A 27066-nucleotide genomic window follows, 5' to 3' on the forward strand; every position below is an offset into this window, starting at 1 on the left:
CTGATTTGAACTTTCCAAAACCATGTGCAGATCAAAACACAGTCTCCCTTCTCGGAATTTTGCAAGCCAGATCCCCAGTCATGTATTGTGTGCAGAATTCTATATATTGGCTGGAAGTGTGCATAAAGATGTCTATATTAATGGAAACAAGATACAAAGATGTTGGGGAAATTGCTTTGCAAGAATATGTATATCAGGCAAAATTGCATAGCAAACTGTTTATATTAGGAATAATTTACATCAAAAGGCTGCTGAATTTTCAGGAGGACTTAAAAATAAATAAATCGCCAACCAATGTGGAAAGGGGGGGGAATGAGAAACAAAAATTGATAGGTTTGCCCATCCATACCTGCTAGTAACAATTTGTGGAGGGAGGTTTTGAGCACGTCCAGAGCGCATCTCTCAATCCACAGAGCAGCAGGAATTTGCCATTAGGATTGCTGGTTCCTCTTTTCTAAATGGCAGCATCATATATTGTATGTGCCGGAGGCTTTGTTGTCATGCTGGGAAATGTTTCATGCCCTAATTTTTTGTTTATAACACATTTAATTTTTTTGCACAGGAGCACAGTAGTAGGGGGACACACAGTGTATAATAGGTTGCATTTAGGGACTTAGCTGTAGTGTATTCAGTTGCATGTATCTTAGTAACAGAGTACATGTCTCACATTTGAAAAGGTGCTAGGTTAAATCCTCAGCATCTCCAGGTCGGGATAAGAGAGATTCCTGCTCAAAACCCAGGAGAATCTCTGCTAATCAATGTGGATCTAGATGGAACAATAGGCCTGAATTACTGTAAGGTAGCTTCTGATGTTGCTGGGATGAGATCAAGCCAGGTGTGACTTCTCTGCAGAACCTATACAAATGAATTCAGCCCTGGCTTGTACGCACTCATTATGTATTACGCCCAAAACGAAGACGTACTAGCTTTAGGACCTGGGGAAAACTGTGCCTTGGAGGGAGGAGATCTTCTGTTAGTTGCATACCTGTGATAATATCTACCTGTATGCAGATGAGAGGTGTCTGCAGGGAAGTTGGCGATGCCAAGTTGAAAGAGCAGTGGGCAACTTGAAATGCAACAAGGGAACCTTTCCATGGGGGAGTGGAGTGTACCCCATTTGTACATGGAAAGGGTTGTAAGTATTTGCTCCTTTTCAAGACTTGTTCTCCTTGGTTCTATAATAACTTTTTTGGGGAGAGGTGGTGGGGAACGAACCATTTTATGTTTCTTGCAAATCTAGAAAGTGCCAGGAATCTGAGAACTTTTGCCAACTTTTGCGCATACAGCAAAGCATGAAGTAAAGGAGAGTCTAAACATCTCAAGAATGAAGACAAGAGGCGATCCCAAATATTTTCAGTAAATAAAACCAGACATCATTTTTGGGGTGGTGGGCAGATAATGTTATCAGGTTTTGCACAAGTGCCTGTAGCTATGCTTTTAATGGGCATTGTCTGAGCTGCAGCCAGAGGAACATCAGAAGCTGCCTCAGTCTGAGCCAGACAATTGGTTTATCTAGCTTGCCTTATCTACTCTGACCAGCAGAAGCTCTCCAGAGCCTCGTTTGGGTGGGTGGGTGGGGGGTCTCTCAGCTCTACCTGGAGATGCCATTGGAGATTTAACCTGGCACCTTCCGCATGCAAAGCAGATGCTCTACCACTGAGCTATGGTGCTTTCCAGGAACACAGGATACCTGCTTTAGCCCAAGTACTGATCGACAGCAGCAATCCAGAATTTTAGGCAGAGATGTCTCCCAGCCCTACCTGAGGTCCCAGGAACTGAACCTGGGACTTCCTACATGCAAAATGGTGATGCTCTTATGCTAAGCTACAGCCCCTCCAAATAAGATGGCTAGATGAATATTGTTAAGAGTTGGGTCAGAGGGAGACCCCCCCCAAACCCAAGAAATTAATTAAGCAAGCAAGCTAATGTCTGGGATAGGAATGGGAAATGCAGGCTACAGAACTGTGTCAGAAAAGGAATCCATGGGCCAGCTTATGCAAACCAGTCTGGCCTGGCTGGTTGACTGCAAGCCATTATGAAACAGTGGCCAGGTACTAAGAAGGTTCTCAGGTCTGTGCAAAACAGGAGTGACAGGGAGGGGGCGCTGAGGTGACAGGGAAAAGTATAATTTCACAGGAGGCTTGGGGTTTTGGCAAGAGGCATGCCAGGAAGGAGAGCAAAGGCTAGTTCTCCATGAGCTGATGGGAAGGCCAGAACTTTATGTGTGTGGGTGTGTGTGGGTGTGTAGAGGTCAGAACCACTTTGGCACTGGCTGGAGGAGGCTGTACCAGGAGCCATGACTGGCTGCTGTTTGGAACCCAAGTTTGCTGAAGATATGAGAGGGGCAATGAGAGACACTCCTGGGGTATAGTGTTCAGCAACCCCTCCATCGCAGATATCCAGGTGTAAACATGTGTTAATAAGACATATTTCTTAAAGATACTAACCGCTGCTGTGCCTCGATCTTCCCAACGGAGACACAACCTTGGGTAAACACTTGGAGCTCCAGGAATCTCTTACAGCTCATGGGGATTGGAGTGGCGTGTAGCACTGGTGTTAGATGTGGGATCTGTGTTTGCCCAAGAGCAAAAGTGAATGGTAGTGTGCATGCAGCTGAAGAACTATTACTTTAAAATGACTGAATATACACTAGCAAAAGTGGAAACTCAGCAGAGAGCTCTTCATTTTTCTCCCTCTTTAAAACTTTGCCTTTAGCCTACTTTGTCCCACCTCACTGGGGTGGCCAATGTTTATTGATCACTTTGTAGAGAAAATGGCACCTTTCTCTGAGATTATCCTATAAAAACTGCCAGGCCTATTTTTTATGGCTCAGAACAGATCATAAGAGTTTATAAGCATTTCAGTGCTCACATTCACTTTATTGCCAAAGTTCAGAGTCAAGTGCCGATCCTTATATAGCCACATGACAACACCCAGACGCAAGAAAGCAGGCGTTGTATCCCCAAACAAGTTCGGAGGAACCCCATTGTTTGCAGAAATACAAAAATATGGGGGGGGGGCAGAAATCCTAAATTGAGGGAGCTCCCCGCCCCCGAATACTTCCCAGTTAGGACTGAATGTACTCATTGATCAGCCTCCTTGGAGGGTTAGTAGAGGCTGGTCCATTGGCATGTAGAGCACTGCCTCCACCAATTTCACCATGCCCTCAGCCAGCCCCCAACCTACTTGCCTTCTTACTTGCTGTCAGTCTATGCCAGGGGAAGACAGAAGTTTTTTAACTCACAAGTGTATATATAAAGGTCTAACAGCCTATATTTTCATACTTTACTTTGCTGCATGTGTTGTGATTTTTAAATTTCTGCTGGGGTTCTTTCACCAAAGAGTACAATTTATTTTTGCTCCTGTGGGAGGAGAAGGTAAAGGTAAAGGGACCCCTTACCTTTAGGTCCAGTCGTGACCGACTCTGGGGTTGCAGCGCTCATCTCGCTTTATTGGCCGAGGGAGCCGGCGTACAGCTTCCGGGTCATGTGGCCATCAGGACTAAGCCGCTTCTGGCGAACCAGAACCAGAAATGCCATTTACCTTCCCACCAGAGCAGTACCTATTTATCTACTTGCACTTTGACGTGCTTTTGAACTGCTAGGTTGGCAGGAGCAGGGACCAAGCAACAGTAGCTCACCCCATTGCGGGGATTCGAACCACCAGCAAGTGTTCTAGGCTCTGTGGTTTAACCCACAGCGCCACCCAGAGAAAGGAGGAGAAAGGTGGAGCCAAATTACTCCCTCACTTTCCCATGTGTCTCTCTCTCATTACCAGCATCTCCAGGTAAAGATTGGGAGAAACCCTTGCCTAAAACCCTGGAGAGCCATTGCCAGTCAGAGTAGAGAAGACTGGACTATATGCACCAGCCATCTGACTTGGGATTAGGCAGTTACCTATATTTCAGTCTCAGCAGCCTACTTTGTGTATCTGACAAACTGGGCTCTTGTCTATGCAAATGTTTGCCACAGAGAATGTGTTGGTCTCTTAAGGGGTCTCAGGGGTTTTGGCTGTTTTTGCTACAAGAGGCTAATTTAACTGGGCCACTCTCTCTCCTCTTTTCCTTCTCTCCATACTCAGTAGGTGCCAGATGTAAGAGAGATGTACCTATAGATGAAGATTTGTGGGAAACGACCCTCTATACAGAGAATGGCTCAAGACATGTCTGCACTCCAAGCTGAAAGTAAGTCGCTGGTGTAGGTGTGGCAACTTCTTGGCATTGTCTTTTGCATGTGATGTGCAATAAACCTTTGGAACTCACAACCACAAGGTGTTGAGATGGCCGCTACCAAATATGGTTTTTAGGTAGAGGCAAATAGGTCAAGGTGGCATACACACTTCTCCTCCTGTTGCTTTTATTCTCACAACAACCCTGTGTGGTAAGTAAGGCTAAGAGTGTGTGACTGGGCCCAGGGTGACCCAGCGGGCTTCATGACTGAGTGAAGAAATGAACTCTGGTCTCCCATGTCCTAGTTTAGCATTCTAACCACTACATCACACTGGCTCTCAGAGAAGGGGTAGAGTTTTAAGGGGACAAAAACTGGAGACAAGGGCAGCCACTGGGGTGATTATTAATGCTTCTCTGTATTAAAATCAATCCATCAATCCAGACCCTACAAATAAAAGGTCAGCACAGCAGGCAGAGAAGTTCCAGCTATGTTGGATTTGGACCTGCAGGGAACATTCCAAAATGTGACCCTCTCCCTTCAGAGTGAAATGGTACAGCCATACTATTTCAGGTCTCTACTACCTTGTTCAGTGCTATGCTTACGTGTGTGTGTGTTGTTTTTAAGACCCTGCTTCTGAGCTTTCCTTTCTTTCTCTGTGCTAGAAGATCAAGATATGCAAAGGATGTGGAAAGATGTTGATGATGAGGAGACCTATTTGTTTGACTGTAGAAACTTCCCTGAAGAACCGTGTTGTGAACCCTGGAAGCGTGCAGAGATGGAGGCCAGAGAAGGATCAGCTCCTTCTGCCTCTACTGAAACTCCTGCACCAGACCTGCAAGACTCTGATTTCCTCCCTTCTGTTTCCCTTGCTGCCTTTTTGGCCCTCGTGTTTGTCTTTGTTTCCGTGATCCTGCTCCATCATGGTAACAGCCACTTATCCTTGGATGACTACAGGGCTGTGAGCCCCACCAAGAACCAATTGCCCCAAAGCCGGCTTGGACTCCTTCGCCTTCTCTTCCCAAACCAGCCAGAAACTACATGGCAGATTCTGCAGCAATACATATGTGGCCAGCTGGGAGGGACAAATCCTGACAAACCTTGGGTCCTGGTCACCGCTGGGCTGGGTGATGCAAGAAGCACACTTCTGTGCCTCACCAAAGCAACTCTTTCCCTCCTGACGGAGGAGAGTGCCGTGAAACTTCGGTATCTCGAGCAAAGTAGTGTCTGGCTTCCCTGGAGGGGCATCCTGGAAAATGGGACCTGTGATATCTCTGCTGCAGAGATTTATGTGGGGCAAAGTCTTGTACCTTACGGCATAATGGTGTCCACACGGAGCTCTGTGAATGGAAAACGGTTGGCCACCAAGATCAACCTTGCTGTGCTGCTGAATGGTATGAAACGAGCACGGGAAGAGTTCCTCCTCCAAGTCTTCACTCCCAGATTGGTGTCTGATATTTTGAATACTGTTCTCTTTGCTGATAGGGCAGTGGATAAATTGGTGGCTTCCAATGGGAGCTTCCTTGTCCTCCTGGTAAGGTCTGAACAGTATTTGGAAAGTGGTTTTGTTTGCTAAGGAGCAGGTGTCTGGAGCGCCAACACTCTCAGAAGAGGACACCTTCCTTTCGATGTCTAGTGTGGCTGCAGAGTAACAGGAGAGTCTGGATGGCATGCATTAAAAAACAGAAGCCACTGTTCCTTGGGTTTTGAAGATTCTATAGGTTAAGAAACTTTCAACTTGAATTGTAGCATCAGGAGTACGACCCCAGTTCCAGTCAGCTGTATTCCTGGAAATAAACACACCCAGTATTGTCTACACTGACTGGCAGCAGCAGTCCAGATTTTAGGCTGGGTTCTCTCCCAGTCCTATGTGGAGATGTTGCAGGAGACGGATCCTGGCATCTTCTGCATACAAAACAGATACTCTGCCATTGAGTTGCAGCCAGCAAGCCTGGAGGATTATATGCATCCTGTTTGTCCAAAACACTGGCTGGCCACTCACAGCTGCTGAGCAGATGCCTATGGAAAACCCAGAAACAGGACCTGAGTGCAACAGCACTCTTCAATTTCTAATTCTCAGCCATCCTGCCTCTGACAGAGCAGGTAGAACTGTTATAAAGCACTTTGGGTTGGAAAGGAGAAGAGGTTCTTCTTCTTCTTTTGGCAACTGAAACAATGCACAGAGGTAATAAGACCAAGGACTACAGTTACCCAGCTGCACCACTATACTAATAGTCTGAGGTATACTGCCTCTGAAACTGGAAGTTCCATTACAGTATATTATGGCCAATGGATAAAGGATGGTTCCTCTGGAATTTGGGAAGGGAGGGAAGGATTTTAGTGGTTTGCCAATTGGCTTTGCCCATCCCAATGAGGGTGATTGGTTGTGGGGTGGGCTTGCTCCTTGTTGAGACACCAGAGCGGAGGGGAAGGGGGAGGGGGGCAGGATGTGTGTTAGCCTGGCTTCCAAATGAGAAGCAGAATGATGGGAGTTTTGTGTGTGATGAGAGCATGAAGGCAGTTCACAAACACATATCCAGAGTAATAAGAGGATATTTAGTATTTTGCCAGTCTCTTCATGCAGCACTGGGCAATGCGCTTCAACACTTCTTGTAAATCTTGCTTAGCCAGCTAATTTTTATGACCCCCCACAACATGACCGTTCTGAAGACAAATTTGAGGAGCAGTATGCTTTTACTTGGGATGCAGGTGGCACTGTGGGTTAAACCACAGAGCCTAGGGCTTGCCGATCAGAAGGTCGGCAGTTCGAATCCCCGCGATGAGGTGAGCTCCTGTTGTTCGGTCCCAGCTCCTGCCAAACCTTGAAACCTTTGAAAGCACGTCAAAGTGCAAGTACAGTGGTACCTCGGGTTACATACGCTTCAGGTTACATACGCTTCAGGTTACACACTCCGTTAACCCAGAAATAGTGCTTCAGGTTAAGAACTTTGCTTCAGGATAAGAACAGAAATCGGGCTCCGGCGGTGCGGCAGCAGCAGGAGGCCCCATTAGCTAAAGTGGTGCTTCAGGTTAAAAACAGTTTCAGGTTAAGAACGGACCTCCGGAATGAATTAAGTACTTAATCCGAGGTACCACTGTAGATAAATAGGTACCGCTCCAGCGGGAAGGTAAACGGCATTTTCGAGAGCTGCTCTGGTTCGCCAGAAGCGTCTTAGTCCTTCTGGCCACATGACCCAGAAGCTATATGCCGGCTCCCTTGGCCAATAAAGCGAGATGAGCGCTGCAACCCCAGAGTCGTCCGCTAACACTCAGGGGTCCCTTTACCTTTTATGCTTTTACTTAGCAGTCATTCAACTATAAATTAGCCCCTTTCATATAGGAGATGCTGGGTCAGGCTGCCATTAGGCTTCTCGGCAAGCCATGCTCCTTCACCATTTTATATTGCTTTGATTGATTCATTGTATTTTATTGTGTGTTTTCTTTCATATTAATATTCTCTTCATTGCTTGGGGGGGGGGGGCTCTGCACACACAAAAGTAAACAAACCATAATATCACTTACAAATGCAGGAGATTTTTATTATTATTGTGGGATCACCTTATCTCCTATGTGCCCACTTAAGCACTGTTACTAGCTCCACAGAATACTTGTTCCACACTTGCAAATAGTCAAACTTTTACTGTGGCAGCACATACACTTTGGAACTCCTTGCCAATTGAAATCAGGTGAGAAACCGTTGTGGTATTCTTTTTGGTGCCTGCTAAAAACATTTTAGTGTCGGAAAGCTGATGTGGGCATGTTGATGTTAACATGTTTTAATCTGTTGACTATTAGTTTCAATTATCTTTAAATGCTTTTGTTTTTAACTTTAAAAAATATGGGGGGGGAATGTATTGTTTAGAGGTTTTAGCACAATCAAGCAGTATATTAAATATGTTAAATAATACATTTACACCTGTTTCCACCATCAATGGACATGGTCCATTGCAATGTATAAGGGGGGAGGTTTTTGCCCTCCCACCAGGGTTTAGAAGCTACAATTCAGTACTAGAAGGAGATGGTGGAAGGTGTTTGAGAATTGTGCTGGGATTTTAGGGCAAATGCTGCTCTGCCTCTTGGAGCATGCCTTATTGTTCTCCCACGCTCCTAAACCAAGGTACCTAAAAATCAATGGCAGCAGTGCTGAAAAATAGGTCAGCTTGGGGCTTCCTGACTTCCAAGGCAGCCCGAGGCTTTCCCCGCCGGCCTTCCACCAGTTCTCTCACCTTGGCTGCCAGGCCCTGGTAGTAAACAACAGCTGCTTACCAACCTGACAGAGGAGAATGCCAAGCTCAGCCTAAGGGACAAAGTCCCCTGAGAATGGGAGGAGGAGAGCGAACACCTTTGGTTTAGCAGCACCAGCAAAGGAAGCATCTTCCTGCCTAGGCTCTCTCTCTCTTCATTTTGGACCAGTTCAGATCCCGCTGCAAACCCACACTTGCTCACCAATCTTAAGAAAGAATAAGGGAGCAGAAGGAGAATGCATCAGACTTCTGGCAAGTGTGAAAAGCAACATTGTTCATGGATGGAATTGAGTTAGGATGAGGCCATACTGTCCACATCTCCTGCTTTTCAAGGCAAGGTAGGTTTTGGGTATTGTTTTTTTTGCAGGGGTGAGTGGGTGTAGGACACAGGCAGCTGCCTTTATGCTATAGAGTCAGAGCATTGATCCTTCTACTGGCAGGCTATACCACTATAGCACAAGCCTCTGTGTGCTTCCTCTGATAAGGCTATCAATGGCTACTAGCCATGACACCTATGGTTTGTGCGCAGTTTCCCATGTATTTCTGGTTGGCTGCTGTGAGAAGAGGATGGGCTAGATTGCCACTGGCCTGATCCAGCAGGCTGTTCTGATGTGGATGCTTATCTTCCCACCCTTGCCTTATCAATTGCTTTGCAAGAGAAGGGCTTGCTTCCACTCTTAAACTTCATACTGCAAATACCCTTGGGCGGAGGACCTCTCTCTTTGCATTTGCTGATGCTGTAAAAGCCAGATGTTGGGGACCTTTGTCCCCCCACCCCCACCAATGCTGAAGAACTACAACTCCCATCAGCCTCAGCAAGCACGGCCCTATGGCAAGCCTATTGTTGCATCTCATGGGCCAAAGGTTCCACTGCATTGATGCTGCTGTATGATTACTGTCACTGAGCTTCCACCTGCCCTTGTTTTTTTAGTCTCCTAGGTAGCAAAGAAGGCTGTGTTGCTGATTGGGTCTCCCCATGGCTGAGAAGGAGGTCCAGGGGCTGGAGGCCGAATGCCCCATCTGCTGGAACCCATACGACAACACTTTCCGCACCCCCAAGGTCCTTCAGTGCCAACATTCCTTCTGCATTGAGTGCCTGGCTCATCTCAGCTTGGTGTCCCTGGCTCAGAACCGCTTGCAGTGCCCACTCTGCCGCCACCCTACCGTCCTCCCCTCTGACCAGCCTGTCACTGAGCTGCCCACCAATGAGGCCATCCTGCGCCTGCTGCGCCTGGAGCCCAACCACATCATCCTGGAGGGCCGGCAGCTGTGCTTGAAGGAGCAGCGTAAGAGCAGGTACTTCCTCCGCCAGCCCAGGGTCTACACCTTGGACCTGGGCCCAGTGACAGACCCCAGCATTGACAGCTACCGTGAGCAAAGCCGCCCGGCAAGCACTACCACTGCCGCCACAACCCTGCCCAACCACCACCGCTCCCCAATGTGGGCGTGTGCCTGCAATCCCCAGCTCCGGATTTTCACCTACTTGATGGCTGTCATCTTAAGTGTGACTTTACTACTCATCTTCTCTATCTTTTGGACCAGGCAGTTCTTTTGGGGGTGGGGGTGACAGGGACCAGCAGCCTCCTCAGGTGGAAGATGCTGGGAGCAGGGTAGAGGTGGTTGCCAAGCAGCAGCAAAGTGTTGGGAGGACTAGCTTGTGTGTGCCACACAACCTGCCTTGAGTTCTCTAAGTCAGCTCAAGTGTGCCAGAAGACATCGCCCAGAATTATGATTTAAGACTCAAAGCTCTGTCAGATTCTGCCTATCGAACGAGAGAGAGGCTGCCAATTGTCGTTTGCCCCAGACAGCAAAATGGTTTGCACTGCCAGTGGGTCCCAGGACTTTACCTTGAGGGTTACTTGTGAGCTTTAAAATAAGGATACGGATGAGGACATGACAGGGCAGTGGGAGTATTTCAACAAACTCACTGCTTCTTAAGTTGGCTAAAGTGGGTAAGAGGGTGAAAATGGATAATGGGAACATAGCAGGTGTGGAGAGGAGAGCTTTTCTCATTCCAGATGTTGCTGAACTCCAATTCCCATCATCTCTGGTCATGATGGGAGCTGTAACAACCACGTCTGGAGGGCCCAAGCTTCTCCATACTTGGAGTAAAAGGACATAGGAATCTGCCTTAAGTCAGGCCATTGGTCCATCTAGCTCCATATTGTCTACACTGAGTGGCAGCTCTCCAGGGTTTCAGGCAGTGGTCTGTCTCTCTTATTCCTACCTGGAGATTCTGGGGATTGAACCTGGAAGCTTCTGCATGTAAGACTCTACCACTGAGCTATGCCGACCCTCCAAACCGGACTCTTCCCCTGTGCCAAATGCCTCTGCTGCAGCCAATGAAGAGTTCCCAACATCCAGAGAACACTGACTGCACTGCTGAATGTGGAACCACCGAGGCTGCAGATCATCACTGTTCTCTGTCCAGGCTTGGAGATGGTCTCCTCTGTGTACTCAAGTCATGCAGGCACAAAAATGAAGGCAGATGCTCAACGTTTTTTCTCTCTCCTGGTGTATGCACTAACGGTTAGAGAGCCAAATGGCAGTGACATTAAAACTTTTGTATCTCAATGCTGCAGTGTTTTGTTTCAAATTGCATCAGCTTGTAAGAGTGGGGGCTGATAATAGGATCAAAGCAATCTTTTGGGTCTTGCAAGGAGGTAGGTTTAGCATGGACAGGGTGGATTGGGAAAGGGACACACAAAATGAACATTAGTGGGGTGGCTGCAGCGCCTTTCCCTACAAGGAAATGCCAATTCAGGGGTGGAAAATCTTTTTTCCAACCCAATTACCTCATTCCGTTCTGGGCAACCTTCTGAGCGCCACATGCTGGTGGTAGGTGGGGTGAGGCAAAAGTGAGTAGGGCAGCTAATGTAAATGTTACCTCTGTGCAGCAGGCCAGTTTCCATATCCACACACACCCTTCCATATCCTCCATCTAGGCAAGCAAGAGTATTATCAGAGTGAAAGGACATATTCCTGCCAGGCAAAAACTCTCAGGGAGGATGTGAAACATGGTTTGCGGAGGGTTGTGGCCAGGGGAGAGTACTGAGGGCCAGGCAGGGAAGCCTGGAGGGTCACATCTGGCTTAGGGGGCCTGTGGTTTCACCATTCCTGGGCTAATGATCTTTAAGGTCCCTACCAACTTGATGATTCCATGGAAACAGGAAAGCTGAGCACTGAGGGGTGGGGCAGGGGAGGCACCCCATCACCAGAGGCTGTTTGGCTCAAGAAACAATGTGTCAAAAACACAACCCACACAGGCTTCACCATTTTCAAGCAGCCACTCTGCTTTAATGTTAGGGTGTCGTTTTTCAAGAAAAGTCTCTGTCCGAGTGAGAAGCTGTGACCCCACTCCCAAATAACAACCAGAACAACCCACCCTACCAGCTCTGCTAGCACCATGGGTATTCCTAAAGGCTGGTGGTGTTGGATCAATGCAAGCCCATTCCACAGGGAAGGGACGGGAGAGTACACAACTACAGCAAAATGCAATAGGAAAGGCGTTCTCAAACTCAGCTTGGCCTGACCAGAGGGTGTGCAGGTGTGAGGAGGAGGCAGTATCCCAGAAGCGCATTAAGCCATGCCCTGATCTGTGGCGGAGGCCCAGGGAGTCACAGCAGGCTGCCTTCCTTGGCTGTGGATCCGGCATAAATGCTCCTTCCCCCTACTCTGCCATCCAAAGCTTGAAAGTCCTGTCATAAGAGCATGTGGCGATCAGCTGCCCGTCCAGGGAGATGTCCAAGCCCATGACTTTGCCCTCATGTCCTGCCAAGGTTTTCAGCGGGGATGAGCCTGGGTGCGTCCAGACCTTGGCTGTGTTGTCATAAGCGCCAGTAAGTAGGAAGTTGCCATGATTTGCTGGGTGGCGGGAAAGAGAAAAATAACAGGATGTAAAGAGGAGGACTAAGGAGGCAATATAGAGATTCACCACTTACAGCAGGGGTGAGGAACTACAACTCCCATCGTCCATGACCATTAGCTATGCTGGCTGGGGCTGATGGGAGTTGGGAGTCCAATAACTTCCAGAGTGCTACCAGTTTCCCCAAAGCCTTACCCAGAAGCCAACCATAAGCAGGGAACAGGGGGGATGCAGGAAGAGGGAGGGCGAGTGACAGAGCATACAGGCTATTCTCAAGAGCCAGTGTATTTGGGGAGGATGGGGAGCGGTATATATCTATGTCTTGGGAATCTATGTTGCACATGGAAACCATAGACAAGGTACTTTTCAGCCCATTATATATCCTCAGTTTCTGGGGAAAGGCCTTAGCAGCTGCAGAGACTTACGTTCAAACTTCACTCCGGTCACCAGGTTCTGATGGGCAGGGATGGTGTAGATGCACTTTCTCTGGCGGAGATCCCACACTTTACAGGTGTTGTCGCCGCTTCCAGTGGCAATGTGGTACCTATGAGAAGTACGGAAGAGGAGGAATTCGGGTTTGCGTGCAAGGGGGTTGTTCCCAGTTTCAGCCCTATTCATAATCCCACATGATTATGAAAAAGCTTTAATAAAATATATTGGGGGAGGGGGGAAGGCTATGTACCCAGCATACATTTAAAGCACACGGCTTCTGCCAAAGAATCCTGGGAACTGTAGTTTACTAAGGGTATAGGGAATTATAAGCTCTGTGAGGGGGAAACTAAAGTTCCCAGGATGATTTGGGGTGGGAAATGTGCTTTGAATATATAGTGTGCATGCAGGCTAAATTAGTTCCATTAATTTCAATTAATCTACTCCGAGCAGAAGTTAGTTGTCTGTGTGTCAATATTAAGACCTGCACCCCAAGAGGGGATAGCAAATTGGTTCTTACCCGTTAGGGGAAAAGTTGATCCCATAGATCTCCTTGAGATGACCCTCCAAAAACATGATACAACGCCCCGTGCGCAGATCCCACACGCGGCCAAATGCATCAAGGCCACTGAAAGGAAGAGGAAAATATCAAACAATCTTTTTCTCACATAAACCCCTTCCTGTGCTTCCACCCTGAATAAGAGGCTTCACTTAAAGCCATCTTTGGATCTTCTTTCCTCTTTAGTTGTCACCTAGGCTGGATGCCTCTTAACATCACTAAACAGGAGCCAAAGGAGCTTCTGTGAACCACAGCCGTTAAACTGGAGCAAAGCCTTTCTGCAATACAGCTTGGATTGCCTCCCATGTTACTACCACCTCCTGTCTGCAGATCCAAGGTTTTGCAAGCAGGACCCAGATCTGACCTACCTGGCAAATCACATGTAGCAAAGTCTAATTTGCACACTTTGTTTGTATAGATTTAGAATATCTATAATGCACTTAAATCAAAAAGTTATCTAAGAGTACAAAAACTGTAAGTGAAACATAGCTAAAATCTACAAAACAATTAAAAAGCAAATATACATAAAAGCCATTGGCATTATAAACGCACATAAAAATAAGCAGAACTTTAAAAACAAAGTAACTAAATTATGCACCTGGGTAGGCTTGTCAAACCAAAAAAAAATAAAAAAAAAATTTCAGTAGGTGCCTAGAACTATATAGCTTGCTTAAGGCAGGGAGTTCCAAAGCATAGTTATGTGACAATCAAGGATCGACTCAATTACAAACAAGCTAAAGCAAGAGCTGCCCAGATCAGAATTTGCAAATTAGGAACAATGATGGGGCAAATCTTAATATTACCCTAAATAGTTGAAACTTTTATTTTAATGAGTAGTATAAACTCAGGAATACAGTCAAGCTATTAGGAACGAAGGAAGTTTCCTTGAAATGAAATGAGTCAGAACATTGGTCCATCTAATTCAGTAGTGTCTACACTGACTGGCAGCTGCTCTCCAGGATTGTAGATAGGAAGATAACCATTGGGGATTGAAGCCGTGACTTTCTCCACGCAGAGCAGATGCTCTTATCAAAGCTATGGCCCCTCCCTCATTAGAATTTCCACCCCGTGACTTTTTAGCTCCAGGAGCGAAGACTTGTGTGGGATCTTCTGTTGGTCCTAACCAGTTCTCTCTCTTTTCTGGCATTTTAGAACTAGCAGGAATGAGCATCATTACTGACTGGCTGATACTCGCTCAGTGACACCCCCAGGGAGGGTTAGGACTTGCATGTAGATTTACCCAGTGGCAGAAAGGGAGCCATCAACATGGAAGGCGATGTCGTAAACTCCTTTGCTGTGCCCCTCCTGGTGCAAGATCTCCTCCTGAGCCTCCAGGTCCCACAGGCGCCAAGAGTGGTCATAGCTGCAGCGGGGGTGGGGGTGGGGGGTGGAGAAGAGACAAAGACCCACGTGAATATCTCACAAGTCCCTAACAGGTCGTCCCGCCCGAAGTTCAAGCAGGTGGCTGGATTGTCTATCCTGATCTCCACTCCAAGCTGAGACCATGGAATTAATCTAATCTGCCCCTGGCCCCCACAAACTGAGACGATCAGCCAACTGATACAGGGATATGAGGAGCATTTAGGACACATAATTCAATTCCCTGCTCAGTTGCCAATCTCACTGAGGAAGTATTGGGATCTTCAACTGCAGCTCCCTCCCATTCCGACCTCTCACTTTCCAGTGTTGTGTAATGAGTGCTGGGCTGAGTGGAAAGAAGTAACATATCACAAGGGGATATGTTTTTCTATCGAGGGCAGAATTCTTTTGAAGGTAACCCATGGCGGTGGCATTGCCAGTGAGGGCGAGACTACTAACAATGGAAGGCACTCCCTTTTCTTCCTTTCTGCCGCTCTCTGCTCTTCCTCTCCCTCCATCACATCATTTCCCTACTTATTCTCCTCCTTGCTACCCACAAGAAATTAGACCAGGTGCCACATGTGACCCTTTGGGCCGCACCCCCTCCTCTGACTTACCAGGTGGTGCCCAGAAACCTGCCAGAGGGATGCCATGCCACCCGGGCTACTCTCACTGTGTGTCCCTCGATGTCAGCCACTGGTTCATCACTGAAAGAAACATAACATCTCATGGCAAAGTCTTGATGGTGCTGGCTGTTCCGTAAGTGAGACTAAAATAAAGAGGCAGTTTGGAAAACACAAGAAGTACCAACAGTGGAAGATTGGCAGATGAAGATGATGGACTTTTCGGAGCTAGCCAACCTGACTGGAAGAGTCCGTGACCAGAAGGAGGAGGATTACCAGGAAATTTAAAGACTATTTAGTTAAATATGTTAAGTTAACTTAATTGGAAAAACTGGCAAATATCAGGTAGGCTTAGGATTTAAATATGTAATGTGATGAATCAATATGTTTAATGACGAACTGGGAAGAAAGAAAGGTGCTAAGTGATTAAGTTAATTTTATAAGAATATTGGATTTGGAAAACCGTTAAAATAATATACACTGAAATTCAACCAGGGGGATACGAGGAAGTCACTTAACAATGTTACTAAGATTGGTTTAAATACGGTTGAGATTTATGTTTGTTTGTTTGTTTGTCTGTCTTAAAATTTTTTTAGGAAAATCAATTTGAAACCTTGAAAATAAATAAATAAATAAAATAAAGAGGCAGCAATACAGAAGAGGAGAAAGGTGTGATGGGTGGATCCAGCTGGCTGGCTGGAGGACAGAGTGTGTGTACAGAAACTAATCTGCTGTGTGAAGGTAAAATTTACAGTAGCTACTCTACTTACCACTGGTAAGTGACCCCCCCAAAGGCTGCCCAGAAGAGAAAAGGGTTTCAGTTGTTACTGAAAGATTCACAGACTAGCTTGGCTTTATCCAATGACTTTATCAACAGCTTAGTTATAGTACACTATAAGATTTGTACACTGCTTGCTGCCTTTCAAGCCTAAAATATGTTGTGATTGGTCTTTGCAAAACTAGTTCACAAGGAAACAAACCAATGCTGTCTCTGTCTCTGACTGGCTGCAAAAATACACAGGCAGCTTGGGATGCTTCATGTAGGCTACTCCCCATTGTTCCCAGGGCTGCAAAGTACAAATATTAAAGTAATCAAAGGGCATTCGAAACAGAAGGGAAAACCCTGACTGCCCAAGCAGAGCAGTTGTGGCTCAGTGGTAGACACACTCTGCAGGCAAAAGAATCCCAGATTCAATCCCTGGTGTCTCCAAGTACGGCTGGGAAATCCTCCCACCTGAAACTGTGGAGAGCCACTGCCTGTCAGAGCAGACAACAGTGGCCTTGAGAGGCAATTAGTCTGGCTTGCTATAAAGCAGCTTCCTATGGGGTTGTATTCAATTAAGTTCCTTTCAGTGCAGACCCAATGAAATTAATGAACCTAGGTTAACCATGTCCATGCATTTCAATGGGTCTGCAACCCTGTGTTCCAAAAGAAAGCGATCGGATAGTGAACCAGTAACCGCATTGGCAGGGGGGGGAGTCTTAATACTTCCTCAAGTATCAGAGTTACTAGACCAGCTCCACTTACTGTAGCTGCTCTCTTCAGTTTGACTGAGCCCCCTTGCTGCTGGAATGATCCAGTCCTGTACACGCAACCCTGACTTTCTTAAATAAAAGGTGAAGGAACTCAGGGAACTCCAGAAGGAAGCCTAACCCAGTGGGGTTTGAATTTGACATCAATATAACAAGCCAGAGTGGCCCCAGAACAACACATTTTAAAAGCTCTTCTACATGTTCCTTTTGTGGCCGTGTCTTTACCTGCCCCAAATTATACAATATGTCAGGGGTGGGGCAGGTGCGGCTTGGCAAAAATGGCCCCATGGGCCATATCAGGTTCCCTGCCAGGCCCAGTCAGGCCCATGGGACACAGGTCCCTCACTGTTGCAAAAGAGGGTCTTGAGTTCAACAGGTGAGAGAAAATTTATCACTAAATATGAGTTTGAGCAAAAGATTCCTGCATTGCAGGGGGTTGGATTCCATGACCCTCGTGGTCCCCTCCAACTTGACAATTATATGATTCTATGACCTCACAGGCACCCAAGACTGAGATAAGGAGTGTGAATTTACCGCCACTGATGCTTCTGCCCACAGCAACAGTATCTGACAGAAATAAACCTCTTCCCTGAGGCCCAATTAAAGAATCTGCGCTCTCTGTTTCCTTGGATAAGGCACTGACAAAATCAACTGTCTTCCCCAAGAGTCACAGCGCCTTGACTGTTGGAACAAACCCAGCTTGTCTGGGTGCTACTAACAGGGGACATAGCAAGACATGAGGTGTAAAATGTAAGACAAATATAACATGAGGGAGAACTGGGAACCCCACAACTCACAGTTTGGGCCGGGGGCACAACCAATAAGCCAAGCAAACTCGTGTCTCTATAAAGCTTTAGAAACAGTAACACAGAAAAGAAGCCTCATTATAAGGAGGAGTACTGCTGGATCAGGCCCCAAAAAGCACCCATGGCAAAATAACTCTGGGAACTATAGTTCACCCGTACAGGACTATAATTCCCAGCACTTGTAACAAACTACAACTCCCAGGATTCTTTGGGGGGAGCCATGTGCTTTAAAAGTATGGTGTGGTCATGCCCCTGCCTCAGCCACTTGTGTTAGCTTTTTGTTTGTTGCAGAAGGAAGTTAAACAGGAAGCCATTCTCTGGGCTGCTTTAATATTTTTCTCTACCACCCGCAGCAGCCAATAAAATAAGGAAGGGAAGGCAACTGATTTTCCTGGGCCCAGGCATACCTTTCAAGACTCCAGAGTTTGACAGAGCCATCCGCTGCGCATGAAGCCAGGTTAACGTCCTTCTTGTCCAGGGAGATGGTTGCCTTGGGGTGAAAGACAATGGCTCCAACGTTGGTGTTGTGCCCTTGGGAACAGACGAGACAGACAGTTTGAGAGCCATCCAATTTTAAGCTTGCTTCCTCTGTCTGAGTCTGGGCCTCATCCTATTGCTCCGAAGAGACTGGGAATCACTCCAAATTTGACTGGGAATCACTCCAATTTTAGTTTTTGTGCTAAAGCAGGGGTGGGAAAGCTTGGCCCTGTAAGCCAAATGTGGCTCTCAAGGCCTTCCACTTTGGTCCTTGGCACTCTCCCCACACTAATTCACTCTTTCTCCTCAGGCCACACACTTCACTGTCCCTGCTTCACGCCCTTCTTGAGTGTCTTCTGCCAGCCCGGATTGCATCCTTGAATTCTGAAAATGACTCTGGCTGGCCTGAATGGAGGATGGCTGCATGCCAATAGTGGGAGGGGCCAAAAGCAAAAGAAGGTGGAGCAACAAATGCAGCTTTCCCCTTTGTATAGTAGGCTACCTGCCTTCACACTCCCATTTCTAGTCTCCTTCCAGGCCTGATCAGAATTCAAGGACACACTCCACCCAAGTAAAAACACTAGAGGGTGCCAAGCAGGGTTGGTGCAGCTTGAAGAGAGTCCCAAGAGCCAGAGAGGCTGTGAGGGCCACATGTGGCCCACGGGCCTGACGTTCCCAAGCCCTGAACTAGTCAGCAGCTAAGCAGTGGGCCTATAGGATATGACTCCCAACACAGATTATTAGAGTTCAGGCTGTCTTCGAGAAAGGAATGCCATCTCACCCAAGCCCAAGGTGGGGGGGGAGGAAGAAGTTTGCACAGCACCACTCTCAAAATTCATAGCCTCCCACCCATGTAGCCTTATGCTCCTAATCAGCCATATAATTGCTCCAGTCATTTGAGGGAAGATAAGAGAAAAGCAGGTTGCTTTGGCAATGGGTGCGGTAGGAAACAGATACGATACCTCGCAAAGTGTGGATGAGATTACAATCCGGCACTGACCACAGCTTACAGAGGCCGCTCCTGGGAGAGGAAAGGCAGAAGGAAAACTGACTGGCATTTTATTTTATCTTAAAATGTTTTCAATCCCTTGTCTTTCTGTTTTTCAAACAAAACCAACCAAACAAAACCAATCAAGGAAGCTAAGAGTAAAAAAAAAAATCATAAACATAAACACCAAGCAAAATTCAATAGCAACACACACGCCAGTTGCAAGATAACAAGTCTAAAAACAAAACAGAAGATAGCAAGTCTAAAAACAACCTTCAACAAAATGATAAAATGCACCCACAGCACTATCACTTTCTAAATACTCCCACAATAGCCTTCCCGAGCTTGCTAATTGCCGGCCTTGAACAAGATTACTTTCGGGATCCCTTCCAGCGCTACAATTTTATGAGTCTATGACTGCCCTCAACGGCTCAGGCAGCCTCTCCTGTGCACTATAGGAGAACTTAGCAGGATTGGGAGGGAGATAATAAAAAGCAGAATAAAGTTTACCAGCAAGCTGTAGCCAGGAGCTTGGAGTTGGGGCTGAAGTTGCAATAGGAGATAGGGCGGTCGTCCCCAATTTGGCTGCAGAAATTATTCAAAGACTGAAAGGGAAAAAAAAAAAGATAATATTTTGCCACCAGAGGAACTGATGGGCTCACTAAAATGAGATGGCCCTGAGATGGTAAAGAAAAGAGATGGCGTTTCCTGCCCAGGCTGCTCCCCCACCTCACCCCCAGTAGTGTTTTCTACTGAGCTGAATTGTTGGGCCCATTTAGTGCAATGTTACGTGCTCTGAACTGGCAGGTGAATTCCAAGCAACCAGCAGAAATCTTTCCTTGTCCAGGTGTTCTTGGAGATGGAGATGCCAGGGAGTCAAGCTGGGATCATCCACATTCAAAGCATTTACCATTGAACTATGCTGAGGAGGAGCAGAGGCACAGAAGCCTTCTGCAAGCTCATTTGAACCTCTGCATCTCGGGGGGCCTTCTGGGCTGCAGCAGCCCAGTGCCCAGAACTTTTAAGTCATAGCAGAGATGGGTCCCACTTACCCTTAGAGATTTGTGCAGCTCCTGTTTCTGGGATGTCCGTGTGGCCTCAGGGACCTCCTTGAGCAGCCGGGCTTCCTCCAATCGCTTCATTGCCCTGTGAAGGGGACAAAAATTAATGTAACCAGGTCTTGCCCATATTCAACCCTTGCAGAGGCCTGCAAGTTGTAATGGTGACAATTCTTCTGCCATGTGCCACCTGTCTTTTGAGGTGGGTTTGAAATCCCCCATTTCTCAACCATCACCACCACTCTAGTTAGGGACAACAGATATACAAGGCCTCATCAATGTCTGCATTAGCATTTCTGAATCCCATCCCCTTACCGAGGGAGAGAGTAGTTGGCGATCCACAGTCTGGCTGTCTTCAAGGTATTTGGTCCTTCATGGTACCAGGTTTGCTGATACTAAGAGAAAGGAAACATTAAAGGGGTGGGAATCTCTTGTGAGACTTGGCTAGTATAGTGGGCACACATTTATAGCTAAGGGGAAAGGTCAGAGCCCAGTGGGAAAGTGTGAGCTGTGCATACAAAAGGTCCTAGGGTTTGTGAAGACTCCCATTTGAAACCCCAGAGCTGCTGTCACTCATAACACACTTTAAAATTTATTACCTCCTCTTTTGATTTCTTGGACTTCTCATCATCTTTTTTGGTCTTCTTCAATGCGTCCGTGCCAACCACAGACAGAATATTACGTAGCCTGTTGAGAAATAAAGTGAAGATTAAATTGCCTTTGTTTATATGAGTCACATCAATGAACTGGAAAAAGAAGTGAGAGCAAGTCAATTTCATCCTCTCTCACCTCTCCCTCCTTTCTGCAGGGCCCTCTCCAAAAAGTGTGATGGGCTCCCCGAGGGCTCGTAAGCAGGCCTTGACCTCTGAGTCATCTGTGGAAACATTGATTTGCCTGGCCCGCTTCCGGCGCTCAAACTCTGCCAGGACCTCTGCCTGGCGCTCGCTGATGTGCTCTTCCAAGTCAAAAACTTCACCTGATCATAGTAGAAAGCCAAAAGTTATAGGAAATACAACCCCAACAGGACCCTACAAAGCCTCAACACTTGACCCTCACTTCGTAAGTTTGCTTCATTCCAATGAAGCCACAAGCAAAGAGCAACAAAATGTGGTATATGTTGCGTCACCTCTCTCTGCTCCTTGAGTGTCCAGGTCAAAGCTTATGTTATCAGTGAGGCCTGTGGCTTAAGACTTTGATCTACACCCCTCTTTTCAGCCAAAAGTGGCTCCCCAAATGGCTTAAAATCAAAATTCATACAAAGGCACAATGTAATTAAGGTATTGCTTGGGGGCGGTTAAGACAGCACAATCTTTTATGGCCACTGGCAGTACACATTTTTATATCCAGAGGGAACAAAAAGGACCTGTAGATGGGCAGGAGCTAGCCAACAACCATTTCCTCCCCTGAAATGAAACCTAAGCAGAGTGTACCTACATTGATCTGCTGCCACCTGTGACACTCCTTCTCATCTAGTGTTTTGCTTCTTACCACCCCTATCTAGACTTAGATTATAAAGACCTCAGGGCAGGGATTTGTCTCTTGCTTGCTTTCTCCTATAAAGAACTACAGTGGTACCTCGTGTTGCGAACCACCCCCCTTATGAATTCTTTGGGTTATGCGCTCCACTAACCCGGAAGTAGACGCCCCTCGCTGCGAACTTTGCCCCAGGATGTGAGCAGAAATCACACTCTGGTGGTGTGGCAGCAGCGGGAGGTGCCATTAGCATGTCATGAGCGGTTTCCGGTTACGAACAGACCTCTGGAACGGGTTAAGTTTGTAACCAGAGGTACCACTGTATGTATAACTGATAGCATCCCTGGGATAAAGATAGCCTGGTCACATTTATCCATGGAATGATTACTACAATGCACTGTACTTGGGGCTGTCTTTGAAGATTGCTTGGAAACTACAGTTAAAGCAAATAAATGGGACTGGACATGTGGAAGCTATTTTGCCTGTCCTAAAGAGATACACTGGATTAAAGTTCATTGCCAAGCTCAAGCCAAAGTGCAGATTTTGACCTACAAAACCCCAGATGGGTTGGGGCCAGGCTAGTTGAAAGATTACCTGTTCCCGCATGAACCCACCCAAACATTAAGATCTATTCTAGGTCCTACCACCCTTGGAAGTATGGTGGACAATGACACAGGCTTCTTAGATGTGGCATTCTGTCAGAACCAGGTGAATGCCTTCTTTGCTAGCACAAACTTTTAAAATGTTCTACTGCAGCACGTGGTTTTATGTCAGCATCTCGTTTAATCTCCATTATGCTGTGTAATGCTTTAGTGTGATTTGTTTTAAAGGACTTCCTAATTTAATTGTAATTTTAGTATTGAACTGTAAGCTCTGAGAGCATTTGCTGAAAACAACCTGCTTACAAGCATTCTAAACAAATTATCAGCCCCACTTAGCAGTTCTTCCCTCCATCCTTTTCCTTCCATCTCCCAGTCAGCTCATTACCATCTCTTACCACTGGTGATATTGATGTTGCCAGCCTCAATAGCTGCTTTGACCGCATCCTTGCCCATCATCCCAGATTCCCCTTTGAGAAGACGCTCTCGCTCTTTCTCCTCCAAGCTCCCATAGAAAATTGGGGCTTTCTTGGCTGGAGGAGCATCCCCTTCATCTGAAGCCTTTGTTTTTGAACCCTGCAAGAAGGAAACCCAGCAGTAGCCTACATGGAGAAGTAAGAGAGCAAATGTGGATTTCCCCCCACCTGCTGTCATAGGCTGGCTTGATGCAGAGAACTGGGGAAGAAGGTTCAGAGCCAGGGGGACAGTGATGCGTGGTCAGTGGGAGAAGATGCAACAGGCTTTAGTGAGCAGGAAGAGACTTGGGGCAGAGAGCAGTCCAGACTGAGGCAGAAAAGGAGGCTGAAAAGGAATAGGGCCAAAAGGCAGCAACCAGCTCCCCTCCCCCTATACTCCTGACTCATGACATCTGCCCATATCTGACAGCCCCCACCCCATCAAACAGTACATGAGACAATTTTGTTTTGAATCCCAGCATAATGTTAATCACTAAGACTAAAACCCTAAGCCCACCTCTGTGGGAGTCAGCCCTACTGAACTGAATAGGACTTTCTTCTGAGCTGACATGGTTAAGGATTATACTGTTTGGTAATATATTTATTACAGTGACTAACATAAAATATTCCACAGGAAAAGTCATATTAGTCCATGAGTATCATGCTACTTTAAAAGCAAAGGACTGTATCCATATCTTGCTCTGAGTGGGCCCAGTAAAACTAAGGGGCTTGAATTGGTTATGTCTATTCATTTCAGTGGGTCTGCTCTGTGTAGAGATAGCACTGGATACAATCCTAACATACATACATATATATATATATATATATATATATATATATATATATATATATATATATATATTCTGGCATACTCTTCATGGACTACAAGTCCACTCTAATAGGTGGTTTTGCAACAACAACGTTTGTTAGTCTTTAAGGTGGCAAAGAATGCCTTGTTATTTTAATGCAGCAGAAATATTACAAATCTTAAAGCATAACATTCTGCCTTTTGTGGCAGAAGCCGAAGCGTTGAGTTGCACCCAACTCCGCTCCACTGAAAGAGTAGAACCACTGAAATTAACAGCCGCAAGCGAGTCATATTCATTAATTCAAATGAGTCCAACCTTGAATTGAGCTTTAGTTGGATACAATCCGTTACGCTTTAAAAACATTTACTACCGACGTGAGGTTACGTTAGTCACTGCAGTAAATAAGTAGACACTGGCGTCTATTTCAAACAGATTTTTCATTTTATCATTTCTATGAAAAGATACACGTTTTTTAAACTAAGAAACCACATTATATCCCAGTTTCAAGCTCCCTGCCTTATTCACCACGGCGATCCGCGACGCAGCCATGGCGCTTTCCCAACCCCTCTTCTCAGACCGGGGCTCTGTAGTGGGGGAATCGCACACAACGGGCTCCCCACAAACACTTCCGGCACAGCGGCTTCCCCCGCCCTCGCGGAGCGCCACAGCCAATGATGCCTTTCCATTCCGTCCCGGAGAGCGGGTCACTCTAACCTGCCTAGGAGCTCTATGGTTATGCGGAGCGAGACCTTCCGGGTTGCTGGCCGGCGACGTGGGGCATGGTGGGATCGAGCCTCTGGCGTTGGCGTCTGAACTAGAGGTGCAGGTGAAGAAAAGAGCGGGTTGCTGCTGCGCACGCGCGGGAGAGCCGCGGGGGGAAAGGTGTACTTGCAAGATGCTGCGGCGGAAGCCGACGCGGCTTGAACTGAAGCTGGACGACATCGAGGAGTTCGACGGCGCCCGCAAGGAACTCGAGGTGGGTGGGTGAGTGGGTGGTTGGTTGCGGGACGGCGAGGCGCTCCTTGCCCACCTTTCTTCGGTGGTGGTGTTGTTGTTTGCGCACTCTGCACATGCTTTGTTGTTGTTTAGTCATTTAGTTGTGTCCGACTCTTCGTGACCCCATGGACCAGAGCACGCCAGGCACTCCTGTCTTCCACTGCCTCCCGCAGTTTGGTCAGGCTCATGTTTGTAGCTCCGAGAACACTGTCCAACCATCTCGTCCTCTGTCGTCCCCTTCTCCTTGTGTCCTTCATCTTTCCCAACATCAGGGTCTTTTCCAGGGAGTCTTCTCTTCTCGTGAGGTGGCCAAAGTACTGGAGCCTCAACTTCACGATCTGTCCTTCCAGTGAGCACTCAGGGCTGATTTCCTTCAGAATGGAGAGGTTTGATCTTCTTGCAGTCCATGGGACTCTCAAGAGTCTCCTCCAGCACCATAATTCAAAAGCATCAATTATTCGGCGATCAGCCTTCTTTATGGTCCAGCTCTCACTTCCATACATCACTACTGGGAAAACCATAGCTTTAACTATATGGACCTTTGTTGGCAAGGTGATGTCTTAGAGATTCTCTTGTCCTTGCTCTCTCTTTTCTTTTTTAAAAAGCTGTTTCTCCTCACAAGGGGAGTAGCCATCCTGTTATTGAGCTGCCTGGCCCGGGCTGCTCTGTCTCAATCAGGAGGGTACTGAGTATAGTAAACAGGCGGTGAGGTAGAGCCACCCGCTGGGGTTGGATGCAATTCCCCCCTCCTACCGTTCTTACTTGGGTGGAACATGCAGAACCAAGCTTATAAAATTATTCACAGTATGGAGAAAGAACACCGGCTCCTCAGGGCTGCTATTTGCTTGTTTTAATATAAGGTTGTTGGCTGGGGAAAGGTCGCAGCTCAGTGGCAAAGGGTTTTCTTTGCATTGAGCAGGTCCCAGGTTCAATTGTGAGTACTGTATCCCCAAATAAGTCTGGAAGAGCCTTCCTGCCTGAAACTGTGGAGAAGTGCTGCCAAACAGGGTGGACAATACTGAGCTAAGTGGATCCAATGGTCTGACTCGGTAAAAGGCAGCTTCCTGTGTTCTATGTTAGATGATCATAAGCTCAGCTGTAAAGCATTTCCTTTGCATGCAGAAGCTCCCAAGTTCAGTCTCCCAGGTAGGGCTGGGAGACTCCCTGCCTGAAATCCTGCAATATTGTTGTTAGAGTAGACAATACTGAGCAAGATGAAACAATGGTCCAATTTGGTATAAAACTGCTACCTGTATTCCTGTGCAAGAAGGTGTGTTTGTGCGTGCACAATAGCAGATCTAAATGCCAAATGATTCTTGAGGTTGCCTTCATGTTAGCCCCCTGCACTCACAAGTAAAGGTCTTTGGCACCTTTCTGTGGCAGAACCTTTTGACAGCTTGCAGTGTCTTAAATCTGAAAGCAAAGAATCTGATACATTGCAGCTATATTTGAAAAAGAAGACATGTCATGGGTGGAGGAGACACATATGTGATTGTCCTGGAGAAGTTTTCTTTAATCATGCTTCCCATTTGTTTCCACAGAGTCGTAGGAAGCGTGAGGAGGTGGACGTGGTGGGAGGCAGCGATGGTGAGGGTGCGCTGGGACTCAGCACTGATCATAAGAGCCGGGAGCAGATGATACATGACCGGATTGGCTACAAACCCCAGCCCAAACCAAACAACCGTTCATCTCAGTTTGGGAACTTTGAGTTCTAGAGCCCAAAGGGCGGACAATGGCAGTGCCTGGTACCTGTGAGCTTCGGAAGAAAGCAGGAATTTGTTTCAGGAGCCCAACAAACCCCGTTTAGAAATAGCAGAAGAGACTGATCTTCTCTCCTCTTGGTTTTAAATGGAGTTCCTCCTCCAAGCAGAGCAAGTCTTGCTTTCCCTTCAAAGATGGGATCTCTGCCTTACTTGATGGTTTCTTTTGTGGAACCTTGCTAGGCTGCCGTGCTTAATAAAATGTTTGTTTTTAACTTTGCATGCTTCATTGTATAAACATGATAGACATTTTTACTTGTGAAAGAGACCTTGAGCCTTGCTGACGGGTGCCGTAACAGAAGTGAAATTGAGCAATTTTTATTTTTTTTACTTTGAGGTGGTTTTAGAGTGGGTTTATTTACAATTGAGAGGCCCTAGATTATTAGCGGAAGAGTACAGACTGGATATGCAGAAGGTCCCAGGCTGAACTGCTGACATTGCCAGTTAAAAATGCTTCTGAGTTGCCAGCCTGGGAAATGACCATGTCCTGCCTGTATCCCTGGAGTAGACAAGGAGTGCGGAAGCTGTGGTCCTCCAGACAGTGCTGAATCATAGCTCTCATCCTCCCTGACCATTGAAATAGGCTGGCTGACATTGATAGGAATTAGGAGTTCACCATTGTCTGGTGGACAGTGGCAGAATTTCGCCTGCTTTAGAGTGGACTGAACTGAGTTAGGTGGACGAAAAGTCTGACTTTGAAGCAAGATTGATTTGGGGGGCAATCACACTATATTCCTCATCTTTCTCACACAAAGATGGAGTTGACCACGGTTATGATCAATATGCTTTTATTTGCGGGGTGAAACAAGGTACCAAGATCTACTTGTTACAGAGATGCTCCAAAGGTGCAGGAGATGTTAGTGTTTG

General features: G+C 46.8%; 3 protein-coding genes across 6 annotated transcripts; 2 read left to right on the plus strand and 1 right to left on the minus strand.

Moving 5' to 3' along the window:
* Nucleotides 1-949: 949 nt before the first annotated feature.
* Nucleotides 950-10984, plus strand: RNF183 (ring finger protein 183). 3 transcript variants are annotated; one of them, XM_083485588.1, is made up of 4 exons: nucleotides 956-1135; nucleotides 4081-4183; nucleotides 4832-8748; nucleotides 9342-10984. In XM_083485588.1, exon 4 carries the CDS (start codon nucleotides 9387-9389, stop codon nucleotides 9975-9977), a length of 591 nt encoding a protein of 196 aa, XP_083341714.1. In that variant the 5' UTR covers nucleotides 956-1135; nucleotides 4081-4183; nucleotides 4832-8748; nucleotides 9342-9386; the 3' UTR covers nucleotides 9978-10984. The 3 variants fall into 3 exon arrangements, with proteins under 3 accessions (XP_083341713.1, XP_083341712.1, XP_083341714.1); XM_083485587.1 differs by lacking the exon at nucleotides 9342-10984 and having other exon boundaries at nucleotides 950-1135; nucleotides 4835-8748; XM_083485586.1 differs by lacking the exon at nucleotides 9342-10984 and having other exon boundaries at nucleotides 955-1135.
* A 694-nt stretch (nucleotides 10985-11678) lies between these two features.
* Nucleotides 11679-24093, minus strand: PRPF4 (pre-mRNA splicing tri-snRNP complex factor PRPF4). 2 transcript variants are annotated; one of them, XM_083485570.1, is made up of 14 exons: nucleotides 23960-24093; nucleotides 22578-22755; nucleotides 20897-21083; nucleotides 20707-20794; nucleotides 20423-20502; nucleotides 20102-20195; nucleotides 19560-19654; nucleotides 19024-19082; nucleotides 17992-18115; nucleotides 15240-15329; nucleotides 14504-14626; nucleotides 13225-13332; nucleotides 12701-12819; nucleotides 11679-12274 (listed from the first exon to the last, which is right to left on the minus strand). In XM_083485570.1, exons 1-14 carry the CDS (start codon nucleotides 23990-23992, stop codon nucleotides 12081-12083), a joined length of 1572 nt encoding a protein of 523 aa, XP_083341696.1. In that variant the 5' UTR covers nucleotides 23993-24093; the 3' UTR covers nucleotides 11679-12080. The 2 variants fall into 2 exon arrangements, with proteins under 2 accessions (XP_083341696.1, XP_083341697.1); XM_083485571.1 differs by having other exon boundaries at nucleotides 23969-24071.
* Nucleotides 24094-24170: 77 nt separating this feature from the next.
* CDC26 (cell division cycle 26) lies at nucleotides 24171-26414 on the plus strand. The gene is made up of 2 exons (XM_083485610.1): nucleotides 24171-24419; nucleotides 25981-26414. The coding sequence occupies exons 1-2, from the start codon at nucleotides 24339-24341 to the stop codon at nucleotides 26152-26154; spliced, it is 255 nt and encodes an 84-aa protein (XP_083341736.1). The 5' UTR covers nucleotides 24171-24338; the 3' UTR covers nucleotides 26155-26414.
* The last annotated feature ends 652 nt before the right edge of the window (nucleotides 26415-27066 follow it).

Source organism: Podarcis liolepis, assembly GCF_965112155.1.
Source record: "Podarcis liolepis genome assembly, chromosome: Z".
Classification (NCBI taxonomy): Eukaryota; Metazoa; Chordata; class Lepidosauria; order Squamata; family Lacertidae; genus Podarcis; species Podarcis liolepis.

Excerpts from the sequence above, each read along its gene's own strand:
- RNF183 (XM_083485586.1), top strand. The coding sequence starts at position 4,114 with ATGAAGATTTGTGGGAAACGACCCTCTATACAGAGAATGGCTCAAGAC. Across the intron at positions 4,184-4,831 it reads GTCTGCACTCCAAGCTGAAA|AAGATCAAGATATGCAAAGG; the intron begins GTAAGTCGCTGG and ends TCTCTGTGCTAG.
- PRPF4 (XM_083485570.1), bottom strand. The coding sequence starts at position 23,992 with ATGGCTGCGTCGCGGATCGCCGTGGTGAATAAG. Across the intron at positions 14,627-15,239 it reads AGGTTTCTGGGCACCACCTG|CTATGACCACTCTTGGCGCC; the intron begins GTAAGTCAGAGG and ends CCCCCGCTGCAG. Across the intron at positions 12,820-13,224 it reads ATCAACTTTTCCCCTAACGG|GTACCACATTGCCACTGGAA; the intron begins GTAAGAACCAAT and ends TACTTCTCATAG.
- CDC26 (XM_083485610.1), top strand. The coding sequence starts at position 24,339 with ATGCTGCGGCGGAAGCCGACGCGGCTTGAACTGAAGCTGGACGACATC. Across the intron at positions 24,420-25,980 it reads GCGCCCGCAAGGAACTCGAG|AGTCGTAGGAAGCGTGAGGA; the intron begins GTGGGTGGGTGA and ends TTGTTTCCACAG.